A 19,875-nucleotide genomic window follows, 5' to 3' on the forward strand; every position below is an offset into this window, starting at 1 on the left:
GTAAGCATGGTCAGAGACTGGTGTGTTCTTACTGTAACTGTGTTACAATAAGGTTGCACGCTTTGCAGCATCGAGACTACTCCAACACGTCCATCTCGGTCTTCAACAACATCGTGCCGTGTGCTTCCCTTCTTCGGTCTGTTGCATGACAGTTGTGTGACCCATGCGCTGCTGGGTTGTGACATTTGAATGCTTCAGATGTCTTTCAGTTGCCTCAGTTTTGTGCGACATCTAGAGGTTTCCTGCTGCACTCAAACCTACCCCAGCAAAGTCAGTAGGGGGTGGAAGCAGGATCTCAATGCCGGGGTAAACAACCTCCAATAGCATGAAGTCAAGGACAGTTTGGGATTGAGGTGCCACTTACAGGCAGATGTTCGGCAATCAAATGTGCTGTAAACAGTAATTGAAAGCAAATGTAAATTACTGTTTACCTGGCAGGAGGGTTTGTGCCGTTCGAGACTGGAAAGAGAGGAAGGGGCAGATGCTGCATAATCTGTGCTTGCACGGGAAGTTACACAGGTTTTGTCTCTGTGAAATTCGGGAGTACCACGAACAGCTCCTTTGGAACTCAGAGGGGATGGGTGAAGTATTTAAGAGCGAAATTTCACTGGACCTAGAATTATCCATAGGGTTTTGTGGGACGGAAGGCGAGCCAAAGAGAACATTTGAGTGAAATAAGGGAAGAGTCGGAAATGGACAACATGGGGACAAGGCAAGGGGTTTGCTTGAAATTCAAAAGCAAATTTATATATTTTTTAAAACCATCCATTGAGGGTTCACACGTGGGATGGAACAAAAGAAAGTTCCAAGAGAGGCAGATATAGCCAGGCCCAATATGGGTTACCAAAATACCACCTTTCATTTGAAAGAAAGGTTAAAGGAGTTGTTGTTCAAAGGTAAGCAATTCAGGCAGAGGGCAGTGACGATTGGTCTTTCAGGGATGGAATGGAGGACATGTTGGCCTTTGTTCTTTAGAAAATAGGCAACAGTTTTACATAGAGGATCTGGATCAGCGCAGGCTTGGAGGGGCGAAGGGCCTGTTCTTGTGCTGTAATTTTTCTTTGTTCTTTGCTGCTGGTGGGGAATCTAGATGTAGAGGGACTGATCATAATGAAAAGGAGAGCTCCATTCAGAAACAAAAACAGTGTAGAACATTGAGACAGCTGTGGCTGGAAGCAAGGTAGTGGCAGTTTTTTTGTCTATTCAAGTCTTTGAACCCAAACATGTAGCAACTGTATAATTATTTTTGGTACAATGAGACTTTATTTCATCTTACACCAATGACTTTTGAAGGAAAGATTGCAATAGAACTTTGATTTTTTTCCCTCTGCTCTCTGAACCACCATTCCTCCACCCCACCCCAGGAGTTCAATTCTACGAGATGCCAAAGTGTGACTTTTTACCCTTGTGATCTGCTATTAAAAAAAAGGTTCGACAATGAATTAATTAGAAACTCACAACACAGCTTCACATGAGATGGGGCATGAGCTCTTAATCCAACAGCCATTTTGTCTGCAAATCATCTGTAGATCCTAATCAGTCAGTGTTGCAGAGGATTTTTGAACTGGTTAAAAAGGAGCTTCAGATTTAAATAAAAATTGACACTATCTTGATTTCTTAAAGTTACAGAATATTGCATTTAAAATTTATAGGAAGGACATTGAACATTAAAAATCATTCTCAAATCAGAAGGCATTTTAAAATCTTTATTGCTGAAATAACAAATGCAATGAATGTCAAATATTCTTTCTAAGACAACTTATTTGAATATTCAAATGGCACCAGTCCAAACTACAAATCAATGTTAAATACAAAATCAAAAATGTTCAAATATTGGTCCACAACAATGTTTATGTTTGATGCAGAGGGACCAACATAAATAGATTGTGGTACCAGTACAGTGTTTCAAATCTGAATACATAAAAATTGCATAGAAGTGTAAAGGTTCTTCGAGAATCTAATGAAATGAATTTGCAGTAAAAGGACAAACCAACCGTAGAGAGAACAAGCAGTGTTACATCATCCAGCATGACTTGGGTGACACCCTGAATACGAGGTAGAAACAAACGCGGATTCTCTTGAAGCAAATCCTTCTGTAAACCACATAGCGACGCTTCAGTAAACATGTCCCAAATGCTCAGTCACAATAGCATTCTGTTCTAGTACAAAATGCTCCTAGAATCTGTTCCCTCTTTTGCCCCATCCCACCCCATTATTTCCACATAGAACATTCCCAAGTAACTTTGTAAAGCAGCTCATCTACAAAATAGACATTTTTCCCTGCATTTTCAGCTTGACTGCAAAAGAAAGATTTGTATTAACATCGCTATGCTAAATGGTAGAGAACAGCACATTAAACAATGACAATCCACATTCATAAATTAGCAAGCACTACAATTTTAACTGAAGATCTTCAGTTTGAATTTGGTCTCAATACACAAGTGCCTCCTTCTTTGAATGCAACAACTTTCCTTTGCTTTTATTGTCCAATTTTTAAAAATCTTTGCTAAAGCTCCAGTAAGGACATTAACTTTATATGTCAAAAAGTAAAGCTCTACATTTTCATGACTGTCGATCAATTACCCTGTAATTATAGCACGCTAATGCTTTTGCCTAACAACAGATTAGAAGTTCTTCTAATTGAACAGCACATAAAGGGGGCCTCAATAGCTGTTCTACTGCACAGTTCACATCGTGTTTTTCCAACTCGGCCTCTGATTATACAAGTTTTAAATTTGGCTTATTTCCCGACATTTTCTAATGGTCACATTAAACCTGCTAACATAAGCAATGTCACACAAAAACTCCATTAATTTCACAATATTAAGTCACCATAAGGTCAAAGTATTGGAGCATTCTTGGGTTTAGCACACCAATATTTTTTCCCCTAAGACTCTTGGTAGCCTAAGTTTTTTTAAGAAAGCAATCTAATGCAATATGCCTTGAATTCTACCCATATATCCAAGAAAAAAAATTACAACTCTAGAATTATTGGCACACATTTACTTTCACTTTACAATTCAACTTTCCAAGATCAAACATTAAACATACACCAGAATTGCAATATTGAATTGCTACTTACTTTTAGCATAAAAACAGTACCAATACTAAACGTCTTCAGGAGGTAGAGTGGGCAAAAACAGGGATTGCACTGTTGATTAGAGCTTTTTTCCTCACCAGCATTAGAAAAAAAGATACCCATTAATAAGAGTAGAGGTCTATGAGGTCTATCACTGCAGATCAGTCTCTCAACCCTGTACTAATCAGTCACATACAAATGAAGGCTATATGATAAGTACACAGGTTAACGATCCCATCCACATGAGCAGTAAGATGCAAATAGGCCTGCAATTGCCAGTGAGTCAACTCTTTTCCAATTGTTAAATGCAAAATGATTACCTAGCAGTCCAACTGTATAGGGCTAAGTATATTTTCATGCAGGAGAAACTTTCAGTGGAATCTTAATTAAATAGTATAATTTTAAAGCTAATACATTTCCACAAATACAGTAATGCCTCGTCTAAGACTAACTTGTAGAAGTGAGCAGATAAATCCAGACTCAACTCAATAGTAAACCACAATTTACCAACGTAAAAATGAAGATAACAATCTTGCAATTTTTCCATTCCATTAGTTACAGTAAAAAAGCAATGGGAAATAATTTGGTTGAGATCAATGTTTTGCTTGATCGATGGAAAGAGTGTGAACTCTTGCATTGGAAATTTGATATTAAAACTTCACCACTAATGGCAAACACACTTTATTTAAAGCGGAGATACATCTCAAACGTTGTTGTGGTAAACTGTTATATTGCAGTGCTTTGACTACATGTTTAAGGAAAGTCATGTGCATCAAGTGGAAGCTTTATAGCCACTGTACAGCGATATCATTTTAGCCAGCTATGGAATAAAATGACGGAGAAGTAAATGTTAAAGATCACTTATGGACAAGAGACAAAGTGGGATAAATGCCTACACTTGAGCTTGGAAAGTTTTCAAAATTATTCAGACACAAAATTAAATGTCACCTATGACCATATTTATGGAAACTTTTGGAAAGTTTATTTTCTATTCATCCCTCCAAGAATCTGATACTCAAACCTTGAATGCTTAAGAAATGTTGTTCTGGTATTAAATTCATAAACAGCTCAGCCTTTAACGAATCAAATATCCTGATTTTGCAGTTTTCAAAAACTATTGAATATTTGACATTAGAGGGAAACAAAGCAAATAAATGAGATAAATCTTCAGTGGAAATATGCCTAAATTGGCTCATCCCTCACCAGATTTCAAACAACTGGAGCCTATTGCATCTGCACATCTTGGTCAATCAAGTCACAGCTTCATTCCAGTACCAACCTTAGTACGGAGAACGGTTCAGAATGATTTGGAGAGCCAGCCTCCATAATATCAGTGTTTAATGAGTGGCAAAAAAAGTAGAAGAACTTTTATACCAGACTTGCCAGGAACATGGGAATGTCATTTTTGTGCTGAAGCACGATGCTACTCTAATTTGTTAGACAGTATCAGCATAAAGAACTCCTAGGTTAGTTATTGCACAGCAGTAGATAATAGGGACTCCATTCCTGATGCAGAGGCTAGCACGTCTAATTCACAGTAGTGTTTTCCAGACACATAGATGGAAAATTAGGGCCGCTCCAAACAGGAACACTAACCATGAATCTCAGATTTTCACTCTTGAAGCGAGATTCTGTGCCATACGGTCTCACAATTAGTGGAGTTAAACTCTTCCTCAAGTACAACATTTTTAAAGAACTTGAATATTCCACTTTGCCCACCTACCATCTGCAAGAGTGACTGCGGCAGTTTTTTTTCCCCCCCTTACTGTGGTCACATGGCGAGAGAGGGGAGGGGGTAAATAATTTCCTTCAGCTTAGTCCAAGTCCAGGTTCAAAATTCCCTGACCCTGCTTGACCCCAAAGTTTCAGCTACCATTTACCAAATATCACAAAGGGTAGGGTGGGGGAAGGAGGAGGAATGACTACAAGCGTTTAGCTTTAGTTTCCAAATGGCCAAGTTCTTCATTCAGCATTTCATTTGAATGGAGCTACTGATTTTATGGTTGAACTAAATCCTCCGTATCAGAGAAACTGGCTCTCAGTAAATTTTTGAAATTTAAGATCATCAAATTCTTTTTAGCATCAATGAATCTGACAAAATAATTTAAGGCACTCTGGTCACCCATGCTGATCATTTTAAAATAAATCATACTGGTATATAAGTGCAGCTGCTCAAATTCTTGCCAATAACATCTAATGCTTTACATAAAATAAAATTAACCATCACAGGATCATACAGCTTTAAGAATTCAATCCACCCAATTAAATCTTCAAGGGCAAACCATTTAATCAGATAAAGTGAAGGTACAATCAAATAGTGTAAATACAAGTTTATTGCATGGCAAACACCCCCCTCCCAAAATATCCTTGCAATTTAATTGCATAGCTTTCCTTGTCTTGACATCAGCTAGCACTGAAGCTCTAAATGCAGCAAAAGTCTCCAAATTCTGTACATTCTAAGGAAGCTGTTCAGTTTAATTTCCATTCTTGACAGCAAGCTCATGTTCCAATTTATCCAGCCTGTAAAGAAAGAAATGGTTTACAAAATGAGATTGTTGTCTAATCTGCTTTAAAATACAATTTGTTAACAAATGATATTATTGGATAATAAAGCGAGAAAGAAAACAAAGCTGTGGACAACACTCAACAGGGTCTGCCAGCATCTGCAGTTACATGGAATGGCCACGATCAATGCGTAGGGTCCCAGAGTGGGAAGAGTTAGTATTTCAGGCGGTGGCAGTGTTAGTATTTCCGGTCGCAATCATCAGAACAGGTAAACAGGAGCATTTTTTAAAAATATTAAGTCAAGCAAACCTTTCACGAGTCTTCAAATTATTAAATAAGTGTATAATTGTTTGATATTACAGTACAGAACTTGAACTTTGCTGAAGAAATGCACACTGTTGAAGCTTTGTATCTTGTCCTCATCAGGATAAGAAGAATACTAGCTGAAGGAACAATTTACACATGAAACGGTGTACTACCTGGTTTGGCAAGTGGGCTCTGTGCTAGGAATCCCCAAGTATCAATCTCCTGCAGGGGGTGGATTACCATTGACCAGAAACTGAACTGGCCATTTAAATACTGTGCCTACAGGATGTCAGAGGCTGGAAACCCTGTAGCAAGCAACACACCTCTTGACTTCCCAAAGCCTGTCCACCACGGACAAGCTAGTCAGGAGTGTGATGGAATACTCCACTTGCCTGGATCAGTGCAGCTCCTAAAACACAAGAAGCTCGACACCATCCAGGACAAAGCCCGTTTGATTGGCATTCCATCACAAACATTCACTCCCTCCACCACCAAATAGTGTCAGCTGTGTGTACCATCTACAAGATGCAATGCATGAGTAGTTATGAGTGGTTCAATGGTTAACATTGCTGCTTCACAGCATCAGGGTTCAATTCCAGCCTTGGATGACTGTGTGGAATTTGCACACATTCTCCAAGTGCCTGCGTGAGTCTCCTCCAGGTGCTCTGGTTTCCTCCCACAAAGATTTGGTTACATGGAATGGCCACGATCAATGCGTAGGGTTCCAGGGATAGGGTGAGAGAATAGATCTAGGTAAAGTGCTCATTTTGGGAGTCCGTGCAGGCTCAATGGAGCGAATGGCCAATATCTGTACTGTAAGGATACTATGGAAGTTTGATTGCAATACATGATAAAATCTTTATACAGTTAGTTTTGCAGTATACTGAGTGATGGTATTCATCATTGCAATACACCTACACCAATTGGCTCTCAACCTCAAAAAGCTTTTTGAAAATTTTAAAACAGGCCGTTTTCTATGATTTTGTTATTTCGATAAATATCTCATGGTTGAGAATGAAAGCAGAACGTTAGCACACAAAACTGATGGACATTTCACTATTACTCCATTTGTTCCCACAATTTCTAGTTGCGTTGAGCTTAATCTTCCACATGGATCGTTCTAATGCAGGCCAAAGATGACAAAAAGTTTAGAGTAAAATAAAAACGGTTTACCAATTTCAAGAGGTGATGACTGGTTGCTTTATTCTGGATCAATTATCACAAGTTGAAGGAAGAATGCTAAGGATTAGCAAACTGCTATTCTGTGTACACACACCCACAACAAAATCAGTGAGGTTTGAGACAACAAACAAAATGGGAACTTGAATACCAGCAAACATTAATTGGCACGTCACAGACGTTCTCCCTTTCGATGTTGGGAAGATCACTCCAATGGCTGGAGACACTTTCCTGGGTATTTTCAAGCACGCCCGATAGCCAATAAATAATCAGAAAATTTGTCAAGTCAGAGCATGTTCCTAAATCAACTCAATTTTCTAATATTCATGCCACTGATGATCCAATGAGCCTGGATGCAAAACATGGAAAACCTCCCATATTACGTTTGACTCATTAATAGTATTGGTTAACTCAAGGTGAGTTACAGATTGTGTGAAACCTACTAGCGATTATTGGGAGAAAACCCAGGGACAGTGGGGGCAACAATATCATAGAAATCATCAAAAAGTTACAGCACAGGAGGCCATTCAGTCCATCTTGTCCATGCCAGCCATAGGACACCCAGGTGCTCTTTCTAATCCCACCTTCCTGCACCCGATCCATAGCCCTGTAATTTAGGGCTACAGTCAAGTAGGGAAATATTGCTGCATGGAAATCTTTGAAGTGCAGAGATGCAGTTCTACCAGGAGTTGGCAGGTGAAGTACAAATGGATTAGTTTGACATTGTTCCCTCCGTAAGCCAATGTGGAAAGAGGATGGGACAAATGTGAAATCTGTGAAGTAAAGCAAATAAAAAGCGCAAAGTGAAACAATCATACCCAACCAACAGCTATAGCCTCATGTATTTGACAATTTAGGCATATTCCATCTATCAGCTCTCGGTCTCAGGCAGTTCTCTTTTTAACCTCTCCTTTCAGACCACATTTTACTGCCACAATGCTGGTTGATTACACTTTTCCGTTTACTTCCATCAGTCAGCCATTCATCTTTCAATCCCGCTGCATATACACTTCTCACTGCCACATCTTTCTAACATGTCTTATGCTTTCCTCTTCCTGGCAGCCCCATATCATTCACATACCTCATCACATCTCCCTCACTCCACAACAGGTGACCGTAGCATTCTCAGCTACTTTACTCAATGCTCCCACAATCTTCACTGACCCCCATGTGCTGGGTCCTTATTTTGTTACTCCACATATCCACCTCAGCATTCACATCTCTTAGTAGCCAATCATTGCACCCTCCTCAATATTGCCCAAGCATTTACATTCGTAACAAGGCCGGTCAATGGTCTTGTAGTTTCCCCCTTTTCTATCACGCAACACTCCACTGCACTTCCAAATACTCTAACCAGGTTTTTCTTGGTCTCCAGTGTTCCTCATCACCTCTTATATAAATTTACCAACATGCCTTTCATACCAAAATACTTCTCAGGATCTGAAAAATTGAAACATTTTCTCCAAGATTTTAATGTCCCGATTTGGCAGAGGGTGGATGATGGCAAACTTCCAGCATTCTACAACAGTAACTACATTTTAAAAGTACTTCATGGACTATAACATGCTCAAGATATCCAATAGTCATGAAAAATCCTATATAAATGCTAAACTTTTTTTTCATTATCCCTCTGCACCTGACCACAACATGTTGAACATGCAGATAGTGTTGAACATGCACAGATTAGCACAAAAATACTGAAGTTGATGTCCATCAGCCAGTCCTCTGTCACAGGCTGTGTTGTGGACACACCCTTTCCACATCTCCCCAAGAACAATCACTGAAATCCATAAGAATTTTAACTTTTCCACTCCCATATATTGCTGTTACAAAAGTTCACACATTGTTCAATTAGATAGAACTGGATTTTGTTCAATTAGATAGAACTGGATTTTAAATGGCAATGCAAAATTAATAAAACAGGCCCTAAAAAAAATTTACATTTAACATTTGTACAGTATTGCTAAATTCAGATTTTAAAACTTTGCCAATATTTCAGAATATTTCAGCTTCTGCATTCACCCATGGGCACATCCTAATTTTTTTTTTAATTTTACTACTTTTTTTTTAAATAGTAATTTTATTTTGCTACAATTTGCTTTCTGTTTGGAGGTCTGTGAAAATCCTTTAATGTGATTGGCTCGGCAAGCTTTATGACATCACTTCGGCTTCACACTGGGAATATCCAGTAAATACTGCTGCAAGAGGGGTGAATTTCTCAAAGAGATCACTAGATCTCTCTGCAAGACTTACTTCAAGGTCAAAAGCAGAAAATCCCGGGCCACAAATTTACACTATAATCTAAATAGATATTTTAATACTCAAATTCAGGAAAAAAGACCAATAGGTAAATTTTCTCTTTTTATAGAACCCCTACAGTGCAGAAGGAGAACATACAGCCCGTTTGAGTCTGTACCAACCTTCTAAAAGAGCACCCTATCTAGGCCCACGCCCCACCCTATCCCTGTAATCCCACCTAACCTATGGGTCATTTTATCATCGTGGCCATACACCTTGTGTGCACATCTTTGGAGTGTGGAAGGAAACTGGAGCACCCAGAGGAAACCCATGCAGACACTCATCACATCAAGCCTTTTCACATCACTCTTTATGAACCATCTTTGCAAATCATGGATTAGGCCAGAACTTTCAACAATTGGATAATCCGAGATTACAACAGTATCAACCATGATCTTACTCAATTGTGAACAGGTTCAAGCGGCCCATATGTTGACTTTGCCTGAGAAAACATAAGCTCCAGGGAGCTAAATGTTATAGCATGCATCTGATCATTAGGAGAGATTTTAAGGACAAGATCAAAAGGAGGTCATGCATTTCAAATGAGAGCATAGAGACAGAACAGAATGATCAGTTATATACTCTAAACTTCTGGAACAAAAGTTGAATTATAAAAGGAGATTTAAAAGCATGAAACCGGTTTGAATGAGAAACGACAAAGGTTCGAGATAAGCAAGGGGAAAAAAAAGGCGCCACCGATGTTCATAAAAAGACTTACGAGGTCAGACAAAAAAAATGGACGTGGGAGTTTATTTGGGGTGTCAGGTGCACAATGGAAAAGTGACTCATCAGATTTTCCTTATCATAAATGTGAAAGTACAAAAAGAGGGGCAACCGTTACAACGTACTGAATGGCCACTCTAAATCATAAAAGTGCACAGCAAGAGGTTTTCACATTCTCGATAACAGCAGCGCCAAGGCATGATTTTTATTTGTCTACATAGAATTTACAGTGCAGAAGGAGGCCATTCGGTCCATCGAGTCTGCACCGGCTCCTGGAAAGAGCACCCTACCCAAGATTAACACCTCCACCTTATCCCCATAACCCAGTAACCCCACCCAACACTAAGGGCAATTTTGGACACTAAGGGCAATTTATCATGGCCAATCCACCTAACCTGCACATCTTTGGACTGTGGGAGGAAACCGGAACACCCGGAGGAAACCCACACACACACGGGGAGGATGTGCAGACTCTGCACAGACAGTGACCCAAGCCGGAATCGAACCTGGGACCCTGGAGCTGTGAAGCGATTGTGCTATCCACAATGCTACCGTGCTGCCCTTGCAGTCAATGGACAAACCAGCCAATGAGTTTGGTTCTAATGCATCACTATTTCACATTTCTCTAATAGTTTGAGAAAGCCTTGCAGCAAAACTGGATAACACCAAGCGTTCAAACTATGCTGGGAATAGAGAGAAAATGAAAAGAACGGATCATTCTTATGGGACTTACACAGGTACACAAACATTGTAAAGCTAATCATTGAAAAGATAGGATGTGAAGGAGGAAATTGGGAGGGAAAGAATGAATGCGCTGCTTACATTTTGGACATTTCAGACCCTACAAAATCACAGCCTTCAAGATAATTAAAAAAGTGTTGAAAGATTTATACATTTCAAACAGGATTTTGAAAGCTTAATAATCTTTAATGCTCATATAGTGCACTCATCAGCTGTACACCATCCTGCTGAAAGCCTACATGAACACTTTGACAGTGTACATAAAATCAACTCTTCTTGGATTCCAACAGCAACCAGATGCACAAGTCAATAGAATGAATATGACAACCAAAGACTGCAATAACAACCTGCTGACACTTATCTCAAATGAACTACTTTCAAGACAGCAAGTTCTCTGCCAAGCATCTCATGAAAAGCTTTGCATTATCAGGCAAGTAACTTGCACCACAAACCCTAGGACCCATTAAGACGGTGCCACTCTGCAAATCTCCCCGTCAACTCTGACAAGTTATCTGACATGAGACCCCAAATACAGGCAAATGCTTCCATGCTGCATTCTCTCTTTTCCAAATGCAATCTCAGGTGAATCAATTATATCGCAACCCACACTAAACAGAATTTTTCTGGTATTTACCTGGAAATGAGAATAAATTATGTGGAGCAGCAACTATTTCAAGATTACCACAGATAAGAAAACTACTAGAGTAAGTGGAACAGCACTCCACCTAGGATGAGAATGGAAGTTGAAACAAAACCAGTAAAGGTTCATGCCTCTGACCACCTTTCAAACCAATTGTGCCAAAATGACTGGCCAAATTAACATTTTGATTTATTGAAATGATAAACCAGTTAACTATAGCAAAGCCAGCCATGAGATAGTGGAAAAGTTAAATCACGTGGAAAGCATCGGGTAATTATGCACTACCAACAGGTATCCGCTCTGAGGAACTGTTGATAAAAATATATTGAACGTGGTCTGTATGGATTTTCAGAATCTTTGAAAGTAGCCACAATTTGGTAAAATGCATATAAATCCTATAGAGTATGGATACAAATGCAAGAAGTGACAATGCTGAAGTTCTGTAAATTAGAATGGCATCTTACTTTAGGGAAATTGTCAGTGTTGTGGGTAATACAGAGGAGATTCACCAAGATAATCAGAAACTTTGGGACAGGACTGCCAATTTGCTAAAACATGACAAAACATACTTGGGGGTCAAGTACTTGAGTAATACTTGCAATCCAAACAAATTTTGCATGAATGCACTTTGCAGAGTGGAAATGAATACTCAACAGAAGCTTGCAGGATTCTCAAAAAGTTGCAGCTTTCAGATCCTGCAAGGTCAGCAACGGTCCCCTGCTCGAAAACAAAACACTATCGATAGCAAAACACATCCGCTAGAACTACACCTGCCATTGACAATAATGCCTTTAGTTTTATTTACATAAAATGCTGATGGCACCCAATACACAGAACATTAAATATTTCTTCAAAAAGATAAAGAGTTACTATTTCTTGAAGATAAATTCAATTTACTGTAGTTCATCTTCTGGTTCAACTTCAAATTTTGTTTCTGAATACTTTATGAAACTAGATAAATACAAAGTGATTGCCGACTCAGTAGACCCACTGTGGCAGGCAAGTAATTGTAGGAGTGAGTGTTGATAGTTTGGCTGCCTTAAGTGGGCAAAGCTTGCAATGCAACAAGATCAAATAGTGCAGACATTAATTTGCTCCATGAGAAAACAACAGCGAGTACTGAAATTCTAAACAATTAACTTTTTGGAATGTTATTTTAGCTTTGCTCAGGACTTTATGATTAAACGCAATTTGAATTCACATGGTAGGATATGCGGATGATATGCTGAATTCCTGGTGAGGAGTGGACAGGAAAAGGCTAATTCCATTGGTGCCATGCTCATAAAACACCTGGTAGCCCGGATTATGGGTTTTGCACTCAAGATTCCAACTACTTGCAGTGCAGAATCAACATAAAGTTCGCTACTGCAGTATATGAAATATGACTACTGCGGCACGCAGGATCAACACAATGTCCAGTTTGGGGAACTAGCTCCAATTACCTTACAAATATATGTATCCTTATTGAGCTTTTTTCCATAACGAGTAATCATTCAACTTGTTTTAGCAAACTGACCTGCACAATTCTGTTGATTCACGGTTAAGTGCAAGAACTAGATTAGAAACTGCAGAATTAAACTCAGTGCAAGAGAAAACTCTTCAAAAATTAAAAAACGAAACTAAAAGTTAAAAATTAGATTTCCCCAAATAGAGAATTTTTTTTCTACATGTCCACCAGAGGAAACATAGAACAAATTCAGCAACAGCAGACAAAGAAAGTGACTCATAAACCTAAAAGGTAAAATTTACAAATATATTCACAGATCCAGAGAACTTCTACGCATAAAAGTAGAGCAACTCTTATGGTCTGTTCATCTTCTTGTTTCCATGGACAAAAGCAGTTTCCCTCAACATATTTTATAACACACTCACTGTTGCAGAAAGACTTTTGCATGCAAGTAAATATTTAACAAGCCAATAGGCCAATCCTGTAAAAATATATTCCTAAACTACAAACTAATTTAGTTGGAATAGTTACATAAGCTTACCTACAGCTTCACTCCAGACTCCAAATAAAAATATAAATCTTCCTCTCCACAACATGTTTCAAACTGTTGGATCAGCAATGTACCCCAACTTTCTTTTTTCTTGGTTAAAACATTAATTTTCACAAAGGGATCAGCACCATTAGATTTCATGTGATAACCTTATAGTGAACTCTGTAGGCATATATTGCTGGCAATATCTGCTTTGTTACTTTGTTTCTGCCACCTTTCTTTCTCTTCTTACCCGCAAGTTAATATCTAGTTCAATGGAAAATAAACAAGTTTCACAAAACTTGGGCTAAATCGCTGGCTTTGAAGGCAGGCCAGCAGCACTGTTCAATTCCCGTACCAACCTCCCCGAACAGGCACCGGAATTAGGGGCAACTAGTATTAGTTTCACAGTAACTTCATTTGAAGCCTACTTGTGACAATAAATGATTTTCATTTCAAATACTTCAGAATAATATGGGCCAAAACAAAAACCCTACAATTGATGTGGAAACTACTGCAAATGAGACTATCATTAAATAATAATAATCTTTATTGTCACAAGGCTTACATTAACACTGCAATGAAATTACTGCGAAAAGCTCCTAGTCGCCACATTCTGGCGCCTGTTCAGGTACAAGGAGGGAGAATTCAGAATGTCCAAATTACCCAACAGCACATCTTTCGGGACTTGTGGAAGGAAACTGGAGCACCCGGAGGAAGCCCACGCAGACACAGAGAGAACGTGCAGACTCCGCACAGTAAGTGACCCAAGCCGGGAATTGAATCTGGGATCCTGGCACTATAAAACAACAGTGCTAGCCACTCTGCTAATCTTCTCAACTATTGCGGATCAAATTCTTAATTTAAAAGGTTTTGCTGGGAGAAAAAACGGTTTCTTATCCATAAAAGAGAAAAAAGTTTTTTGGCCAAATTTCCAAATTAGTTCAATCTCCAAGAAAATAGTTGCATAACATTATCAATTTGATAAGTGTGCATTAAAAGGATGAGTTATAAAAGTGTTTATATCGGAGGTGAGGAATTTAGTCGTTTTTTGATGCTAATTTAAAAAACTTTGAAAAAATCAATTAACATAATCTTTGCTAATAAGATAAGACGGATCAAAAAACAATAAGCCCCCATATCAGCTTATATGGACAACAGCTACAAACAAAACAATTACCCTCAACAATTCTACTGAACTAACAACCAGAAACATTAACTCTTTCTGTAGTCACTGCCCGACCCACCAAGAGCAAGCACTGCAGGGTGTTAAGACTAGGAAACAAACAAGTATTGAAAGTGGGATTGACTCTTGAATGAGTCACTGACATAGTACCACAACTCACTTCTGGGAACAAACTCAGCTGTTCCTGTCCTCTCCATTCTTGATTTTCTAGTATTATTCCTCTGTGTCCCAGCTAGACACTTATGGCAGAATGCAGAAGAATCAGAATGATCATCCAATGATGGGCTGCTTTACAGGAAAAGCACCCGACTTCCCCATCCCAAAAAGGGGAAGAAATTTTAGATTGTCTTCTTCATTCCGATCCTTAAATTAGACTCGTCAGAATTGAAGCGGGGACAGAAGTGTTAAACACACTCCATTTTCAAAAGAGGCAGATTACGAGAAAGCACATCTGACAATCAGGGACAAACTATATACACTAGATAAAGCATGTGCGGTACATACAATTATATGTAACCAAGAACCTGCACAATCAGTATTGTGCTTACTGTATGTATACCTTCTACAAGAGTATCCACTTTATAATAGATAATTTATGCAGCACAAGTGACCTGGTCCATCCTAGTTTCTAACTCAAAGGCGTCGGGACGATCCTGCGGATTAGCAGCCAACATGTCTTTAATAAGTTGCTTGATCCCTTCAGACATGAAAGTTCTCCTTTTCTGTGGGATGTGTAGTTCCATCTTTGGGTTTTCTAGCAATGCTTCCCCTACAGGTACAATCTCACTGCCCTGCCTAACATAGGTCCCAAGCAGTTCTTTCTTAGTCTCAGCATCAATAAAAGTTATTCGCTCAATCATGGCCCATATGATGATCCCCAGGGCGAAAATGTCAGCCTTGGCCGTGTAGTGTCCCTCCCAGACCTCTGGGGCCATGTAGAAATCAGAGCCGCAGGCGGAAGACAGCCAGCACTTGTTCACATTCAGGCTCTTGTTGGTCGCCGCTCCCCCGCCCACCACGCACACCTTGCTGAGGCCGAAGTCGGCCACCTTGAGGATGGGGACCCCCGACTTCTCGGAGATGAGGATGTTGTCGGGCTTGAGGTCCCGGTGGACGATGTGGTTCTTGTGCAGGAAGGCGATGGCGCTGGTCAGCTGCAGCATGAAGCTGGTGTTGACGGCCGAGTCGGGCCTGCGGGACAGGACGTACTGGTTGAGGTCGCCGCCATTGCAGAACTCCATGACGAACCAGAGGTAGCAGGGCTCGCCGGCGCCCAGGATCCGCTCACCCTTCAGCGAGGTCTCGACCAGGCGCAGGTAGAACTCGGAGCGCTTGTTGCCGTGGCTCATCTTCTGGGCCATGCCGTTGCGCTGCAGCACACACTCCTCGAACTGGATCACATTCTCATGCTGCCGCTTGAGGCTGGTCAGCGCCCAGAACTCGGACAGGGCCAGCTCCACGTTCTCCGGCGCGTCGCAGCGGATCTTCTTGATGGCCACCCGGGCGCCGCTCTTCCTCACCACCGCCTCGTACACCACGCCGTAACTGCCGCGGCCCACCTCCTGCACCAGGCTGTACTTGGGCTCCCACAGGAGGCCCGGGAGCCTGGGGCTGGCGCCGCCGCCGTTGGCGCTCAGGGCCGGGCGCTCCTCACCGTCTGTGCCCCTCGGCACGTCCTGAGGCTCCATGCTGCTGGGCGGGTGGCTGAGGGGAGCTGCTCGCACTGCACATCACTGTGGGAGAGAGGCCGGGGCCTGGCGCCCTGTCCCCTCCGCCGCCGCCTCCCCCCAGCCGGACCTCGGCCTCGCGGGCCCCGCTCCACTCGGCTCGAGCTCCCCCCTTCCCCGGGGGAGGGGAGAGGAGGGGCGGGGTGGTGTCGGTGGGCACTCACTCGCTGTTGCTGCTGATCCTCCTGCTGCTGCTACTGAACCAGGACAGCATTCAGCCCGCAACTCCAGGACCACACCGGTCACCCGCTCGCACTCCTCCTCCGCCCGAAGCCGAGGTGGCTGCTAAAAGCGGGCCTGCGGCCGGCCGCGCACTCATTCATTGCTGGAGCCGTGGCCCCGCCCCCTTAACCTCCCCTTCCTTCTTCCCAATTGGACCAGTCCACAGCCGACCTTCTGCTCACGTGCCGCTGCTCAGCGGATGCGCAACCGCGGAACTGGAGCATTGCCCCTTCCCGGCACTGGCTCCCTCGGCTGTAGTGCACGCAGACTGAAAGTGCATCTTGGATTGCAATGTACAGTGTGTGTGGAGGCTCGACAGCCTGCAATTCAGAGTTTGTGCGGGCTAAACAACTTTCATGCAGAGTCTGTGCAGGCTGTACAACTTGTCATGCAGTCAGTGGAGGCTGTACAACTTGTCATGCAGACTCAGTGGAGGCTGTACAACTTGTCATGCACAGTCAGTGGAGGCTGTACAACCTGTCATGCAGAGTCAGTGGAGGCTGTACAACTTGTCATGCACAGTCAGTGAAGGCTGTACAACTTGTCATGCACAGTCAGTGGAGGTTGTACAACTTGTCATGCAGAGTCAGTGGAGGCTGTACAACTTGTCATGCAAAGTCTGGAGGCTGTACAACTTGTCATGCAGACTCAGTGGATGCTGAACAACTTGTCATGCAGAGTTTGCAGGCTGTACAACCTGCCATACAGAGTCTGTGGAGGCTGTACAACTTGTCATGCAGAGCCTGTGCAGGCTATACAACTTGTCGTGTAGACTCTGCAAGCAGTACAACTTGTCGTGCAGAGTCGGTGGAGGCTGTACAACTTGCAATGCAGAGTTTGCAGGCTGTACAACTTGCCATACAGAGTCTGTGTAGGCTGTACAACCTGTCATGCAGAGTCAATGGAGGCTGTACACCTTGTCACGCAGAGTCTGTGCAGACTGGTTAATGGGTATCTCCCAGGATGCTGATGGTGGACAATTTGGCAGCAGTAAATGCTTTGAATGTCAAATGGAGGTGCTTAGAATCCCTCTTGTTGGAGCTAGTTATTGCCTGGTACTATGTGGCGCAAATAGTTTTTGACACTTATCAGTCCAAGCCTGAATGTTGTCCAGGTCTTAGTGTATATGCACAACGACTGCTTCACTATCTGAGGCGTTGTGAATGGTACTGAACATTGTGCAATCATCTGCAAGCGTCCTGTGGTAACCTGACAGGGCATAGTTTTGAGCCCGATTAAATTTGATATCCTAAATTAAAGAATTGAGCACTTTAAATTAAACTACAGTCCATTCTCAGGCAGGCTGATGGGAATTCGGACTTGACCAAAGACCCAATGCACAACCCACGGACCAACCGCCAGAACATGTCTGGACCTACCGGTCAATCACCCATCAGGAGATCAGCACACCATATTGATATGCACCGGTCTATTGTTTTTTGTAATCAAACAAAATTCCAATTAAGGGACAATTTAGCATAGCCAATCCACCTACCCTGCACATCTTTGGGTTGTGGGGGTAAAAACTACGCAGACACAGGGAGACTGTGCAAACTCCACATGGACAGTGGCCCGGGATTGAACCTGAGTCCTCGGCATCATGAGGCAGCAATGCTAACCACCATGCTGCCCCTGCACCGGTCTATTTTCAGTAGCCCAGATTGAGCCAGACTCTCGGGCGCCCAGAGTTCCTGCCGTTACCGTGTATGACAGCGAGGTATGTGTAGACCACACCACCGAAGTTGAACACCTGGGTGGGCTCAGGTGTCCTCTCAAACGGCCATGAACGGAATCATCGGGTGTTGGGGCCCCATCCCGAGGCCTCATTGGCAGAAAGCCAGAGAAACATCTGGAAAGGCGCAAAGGGAGGAGGGATAAAAATAGATGCCCAACGCACACCAGGAGCAAAGACCTGACGAGGGAGGTGAACTTAACCATCCAGAAAACTGACCAGCGAAGGGAGGAAGGAAGAAACTGCCAGCGCGACTCACCTTTGTGACGACAGACCAGAGAGACTCAGGAATCGGACCCTCGGTTCAACCAAGCCATCTTTACAGATAGTGCAACCAAATCTCCGGTGTCTCTTGTGTTTTATATGGGTTAATATAAGGGTTAATACTGTTGTTGTTTATTGTTATTTATACTTGTGTTTATGCTTTGTTCTCCTTGTTATTAAATACATCTGGGTAAACCTTTGATTAAATACTGGTTGAAGTATCTGAATTAGGCAGATATAACAGTCCCCATTTCTGACATTAGATTGAGGGAAGGTCAATGATGAAGTAGCTGAAGATGGTTGGGCCTAGGAGCAGCATTTGTTCCCTGAGGAATTCCTGCAGCAAAGTCTTGGGAAAGAAATGATTGACGTCCAACAACCACAGCTATCTTCCCTAGTGCTAGATATGACTCCAACCAGTGGAAAGATTCCCCTCCCTTCACATAGGCCCAAGCAGTCCCTTTGCATAAACCTCCCACTCTGCTGAGGCATGCAAAAATAGTGTCCATTTCTAATTTCAGCCTTTTCTGTCCCTTTAACTGCACTCACAAAGTTCTGGTATTAGTAACATCCCTAATGTTGGCGTAGTATCGTCTAATTTCTCTTAGTTGCAGTGATGTGATACCTATTGACCTGATGGGAATCCCATGTTTAGCCTGTACTGCATGCCTCAGTAACTCTTATCCAGGAAAATGGGTCAGAATTACAGTGACGTTGAGTGACATTTTATGTTTGCCCTATTATGTACTTTCTTTTCATGTACAGAATGATCTGTTTGAGCTGCACACAGAACAATACTTTTCACTGTTCCTCAGTACACTTGACAATAAACCAATCCAATCCCATTGCAATTCCACCTCTTATGAGGGAAATATAGCCTTAAAAACCCAGGCCTGTCAAGATAACACTGTACATTGAACTGGTCATACAGCATCTGGAGTATGTCATCCAGCTTATGTCATGAAATACAAGGGAGGGAATTCAAAAACATGAAGTGGTTCAAATAGTCAAACGGTTTCTTTTAAATATCCATGCTGTCATTGCTTGTTTTGTTCAAATGTTGAGGAATCTCTCTAGTACCCAATGGTTCTTCCCTGATGTTTTCATAACACTAGGCAGAACATCATGGGCCGGATACTCCTCGGCCGAAGCTGGAATCGTGAAACGTGATACGGCTGGCAATCGGTTCCGACGTTGAAATCGCGGCGGGTGCCGATTTCACGCCAAATCACAATTCTCCGTTGCCTTGACAGCGGCGGCAATACGTTCCAGAACACATATACAACAAACAACCATT

The 19,875-nt window shown here is 41.9% G+C and overlaps 1 protein-coding gene across 2 annotated transcripts; it reads right to left on the minus strand.

Moving 5' to 3' along the window:
- Positions 1 to 1,692: 1,692 nt before the first annotated feature.
- Positions 1,693 to 16,708, minus strand: LOC119969498 (serine/threonine-protein kinase 35-like). 2 transcript variants are annotated; one of them, XM_038803187.1, is made up of 2 exons: positions 15,245 to 16,708; positions 1,693 to 5,599 (listed from the first exon to the last, which is right to left on the minus strand). In XM_038803187.1, the coding sequence occupies exons 1-2, from the start codon at positions 16,319 to 16,321 to the stop codon at positions 5,591 to 5,593; spliced, it is 1,086 nt and encodes a 361-aa protein (XP_038659115.1). In that variant the 5' UTR covers positions 16,322 to 16,708; the 3' UTR covers positions 1,693 to 5,590. The 2 variants fall into 2 exon arrangements, with proteins under 2 accessions (XP_038659115.1, XP_038659114.1); XM_038803186.1 differs by having other exon boundaries at positions 15,193 to 16,706.
- Between the last annotated feature and the right edge of the window lie 3,167 nt (positions 16,709 to 19,875).

This window comes from Scyliorhinus canicula, chromosome 7 (assembly GCF_902713615.1).
Source record: "Scyliorhinus canicula chromosome 7, sScyCan1.1, whole genome shotgun sequence".
Taxonomy (NCBI): domain Eukaryota; kingdom Metazoa; phylum Chordata; class Chondrichthyes; order Carcharhiniformes; family Scyliorhinidae; genus Scyliorhinus; species Scyliorhinus canicula.

Bases quoted from the DNA above. Each gene is read 5' to 3' on its own strand.
- LOC119969498 (XM_038803186.1), bottom strand. From the start codon at position 16,321: ATGGAGCCTCAGGACGTGCCGAGGGGCACAGACGGTGAGGAGCGCCCG.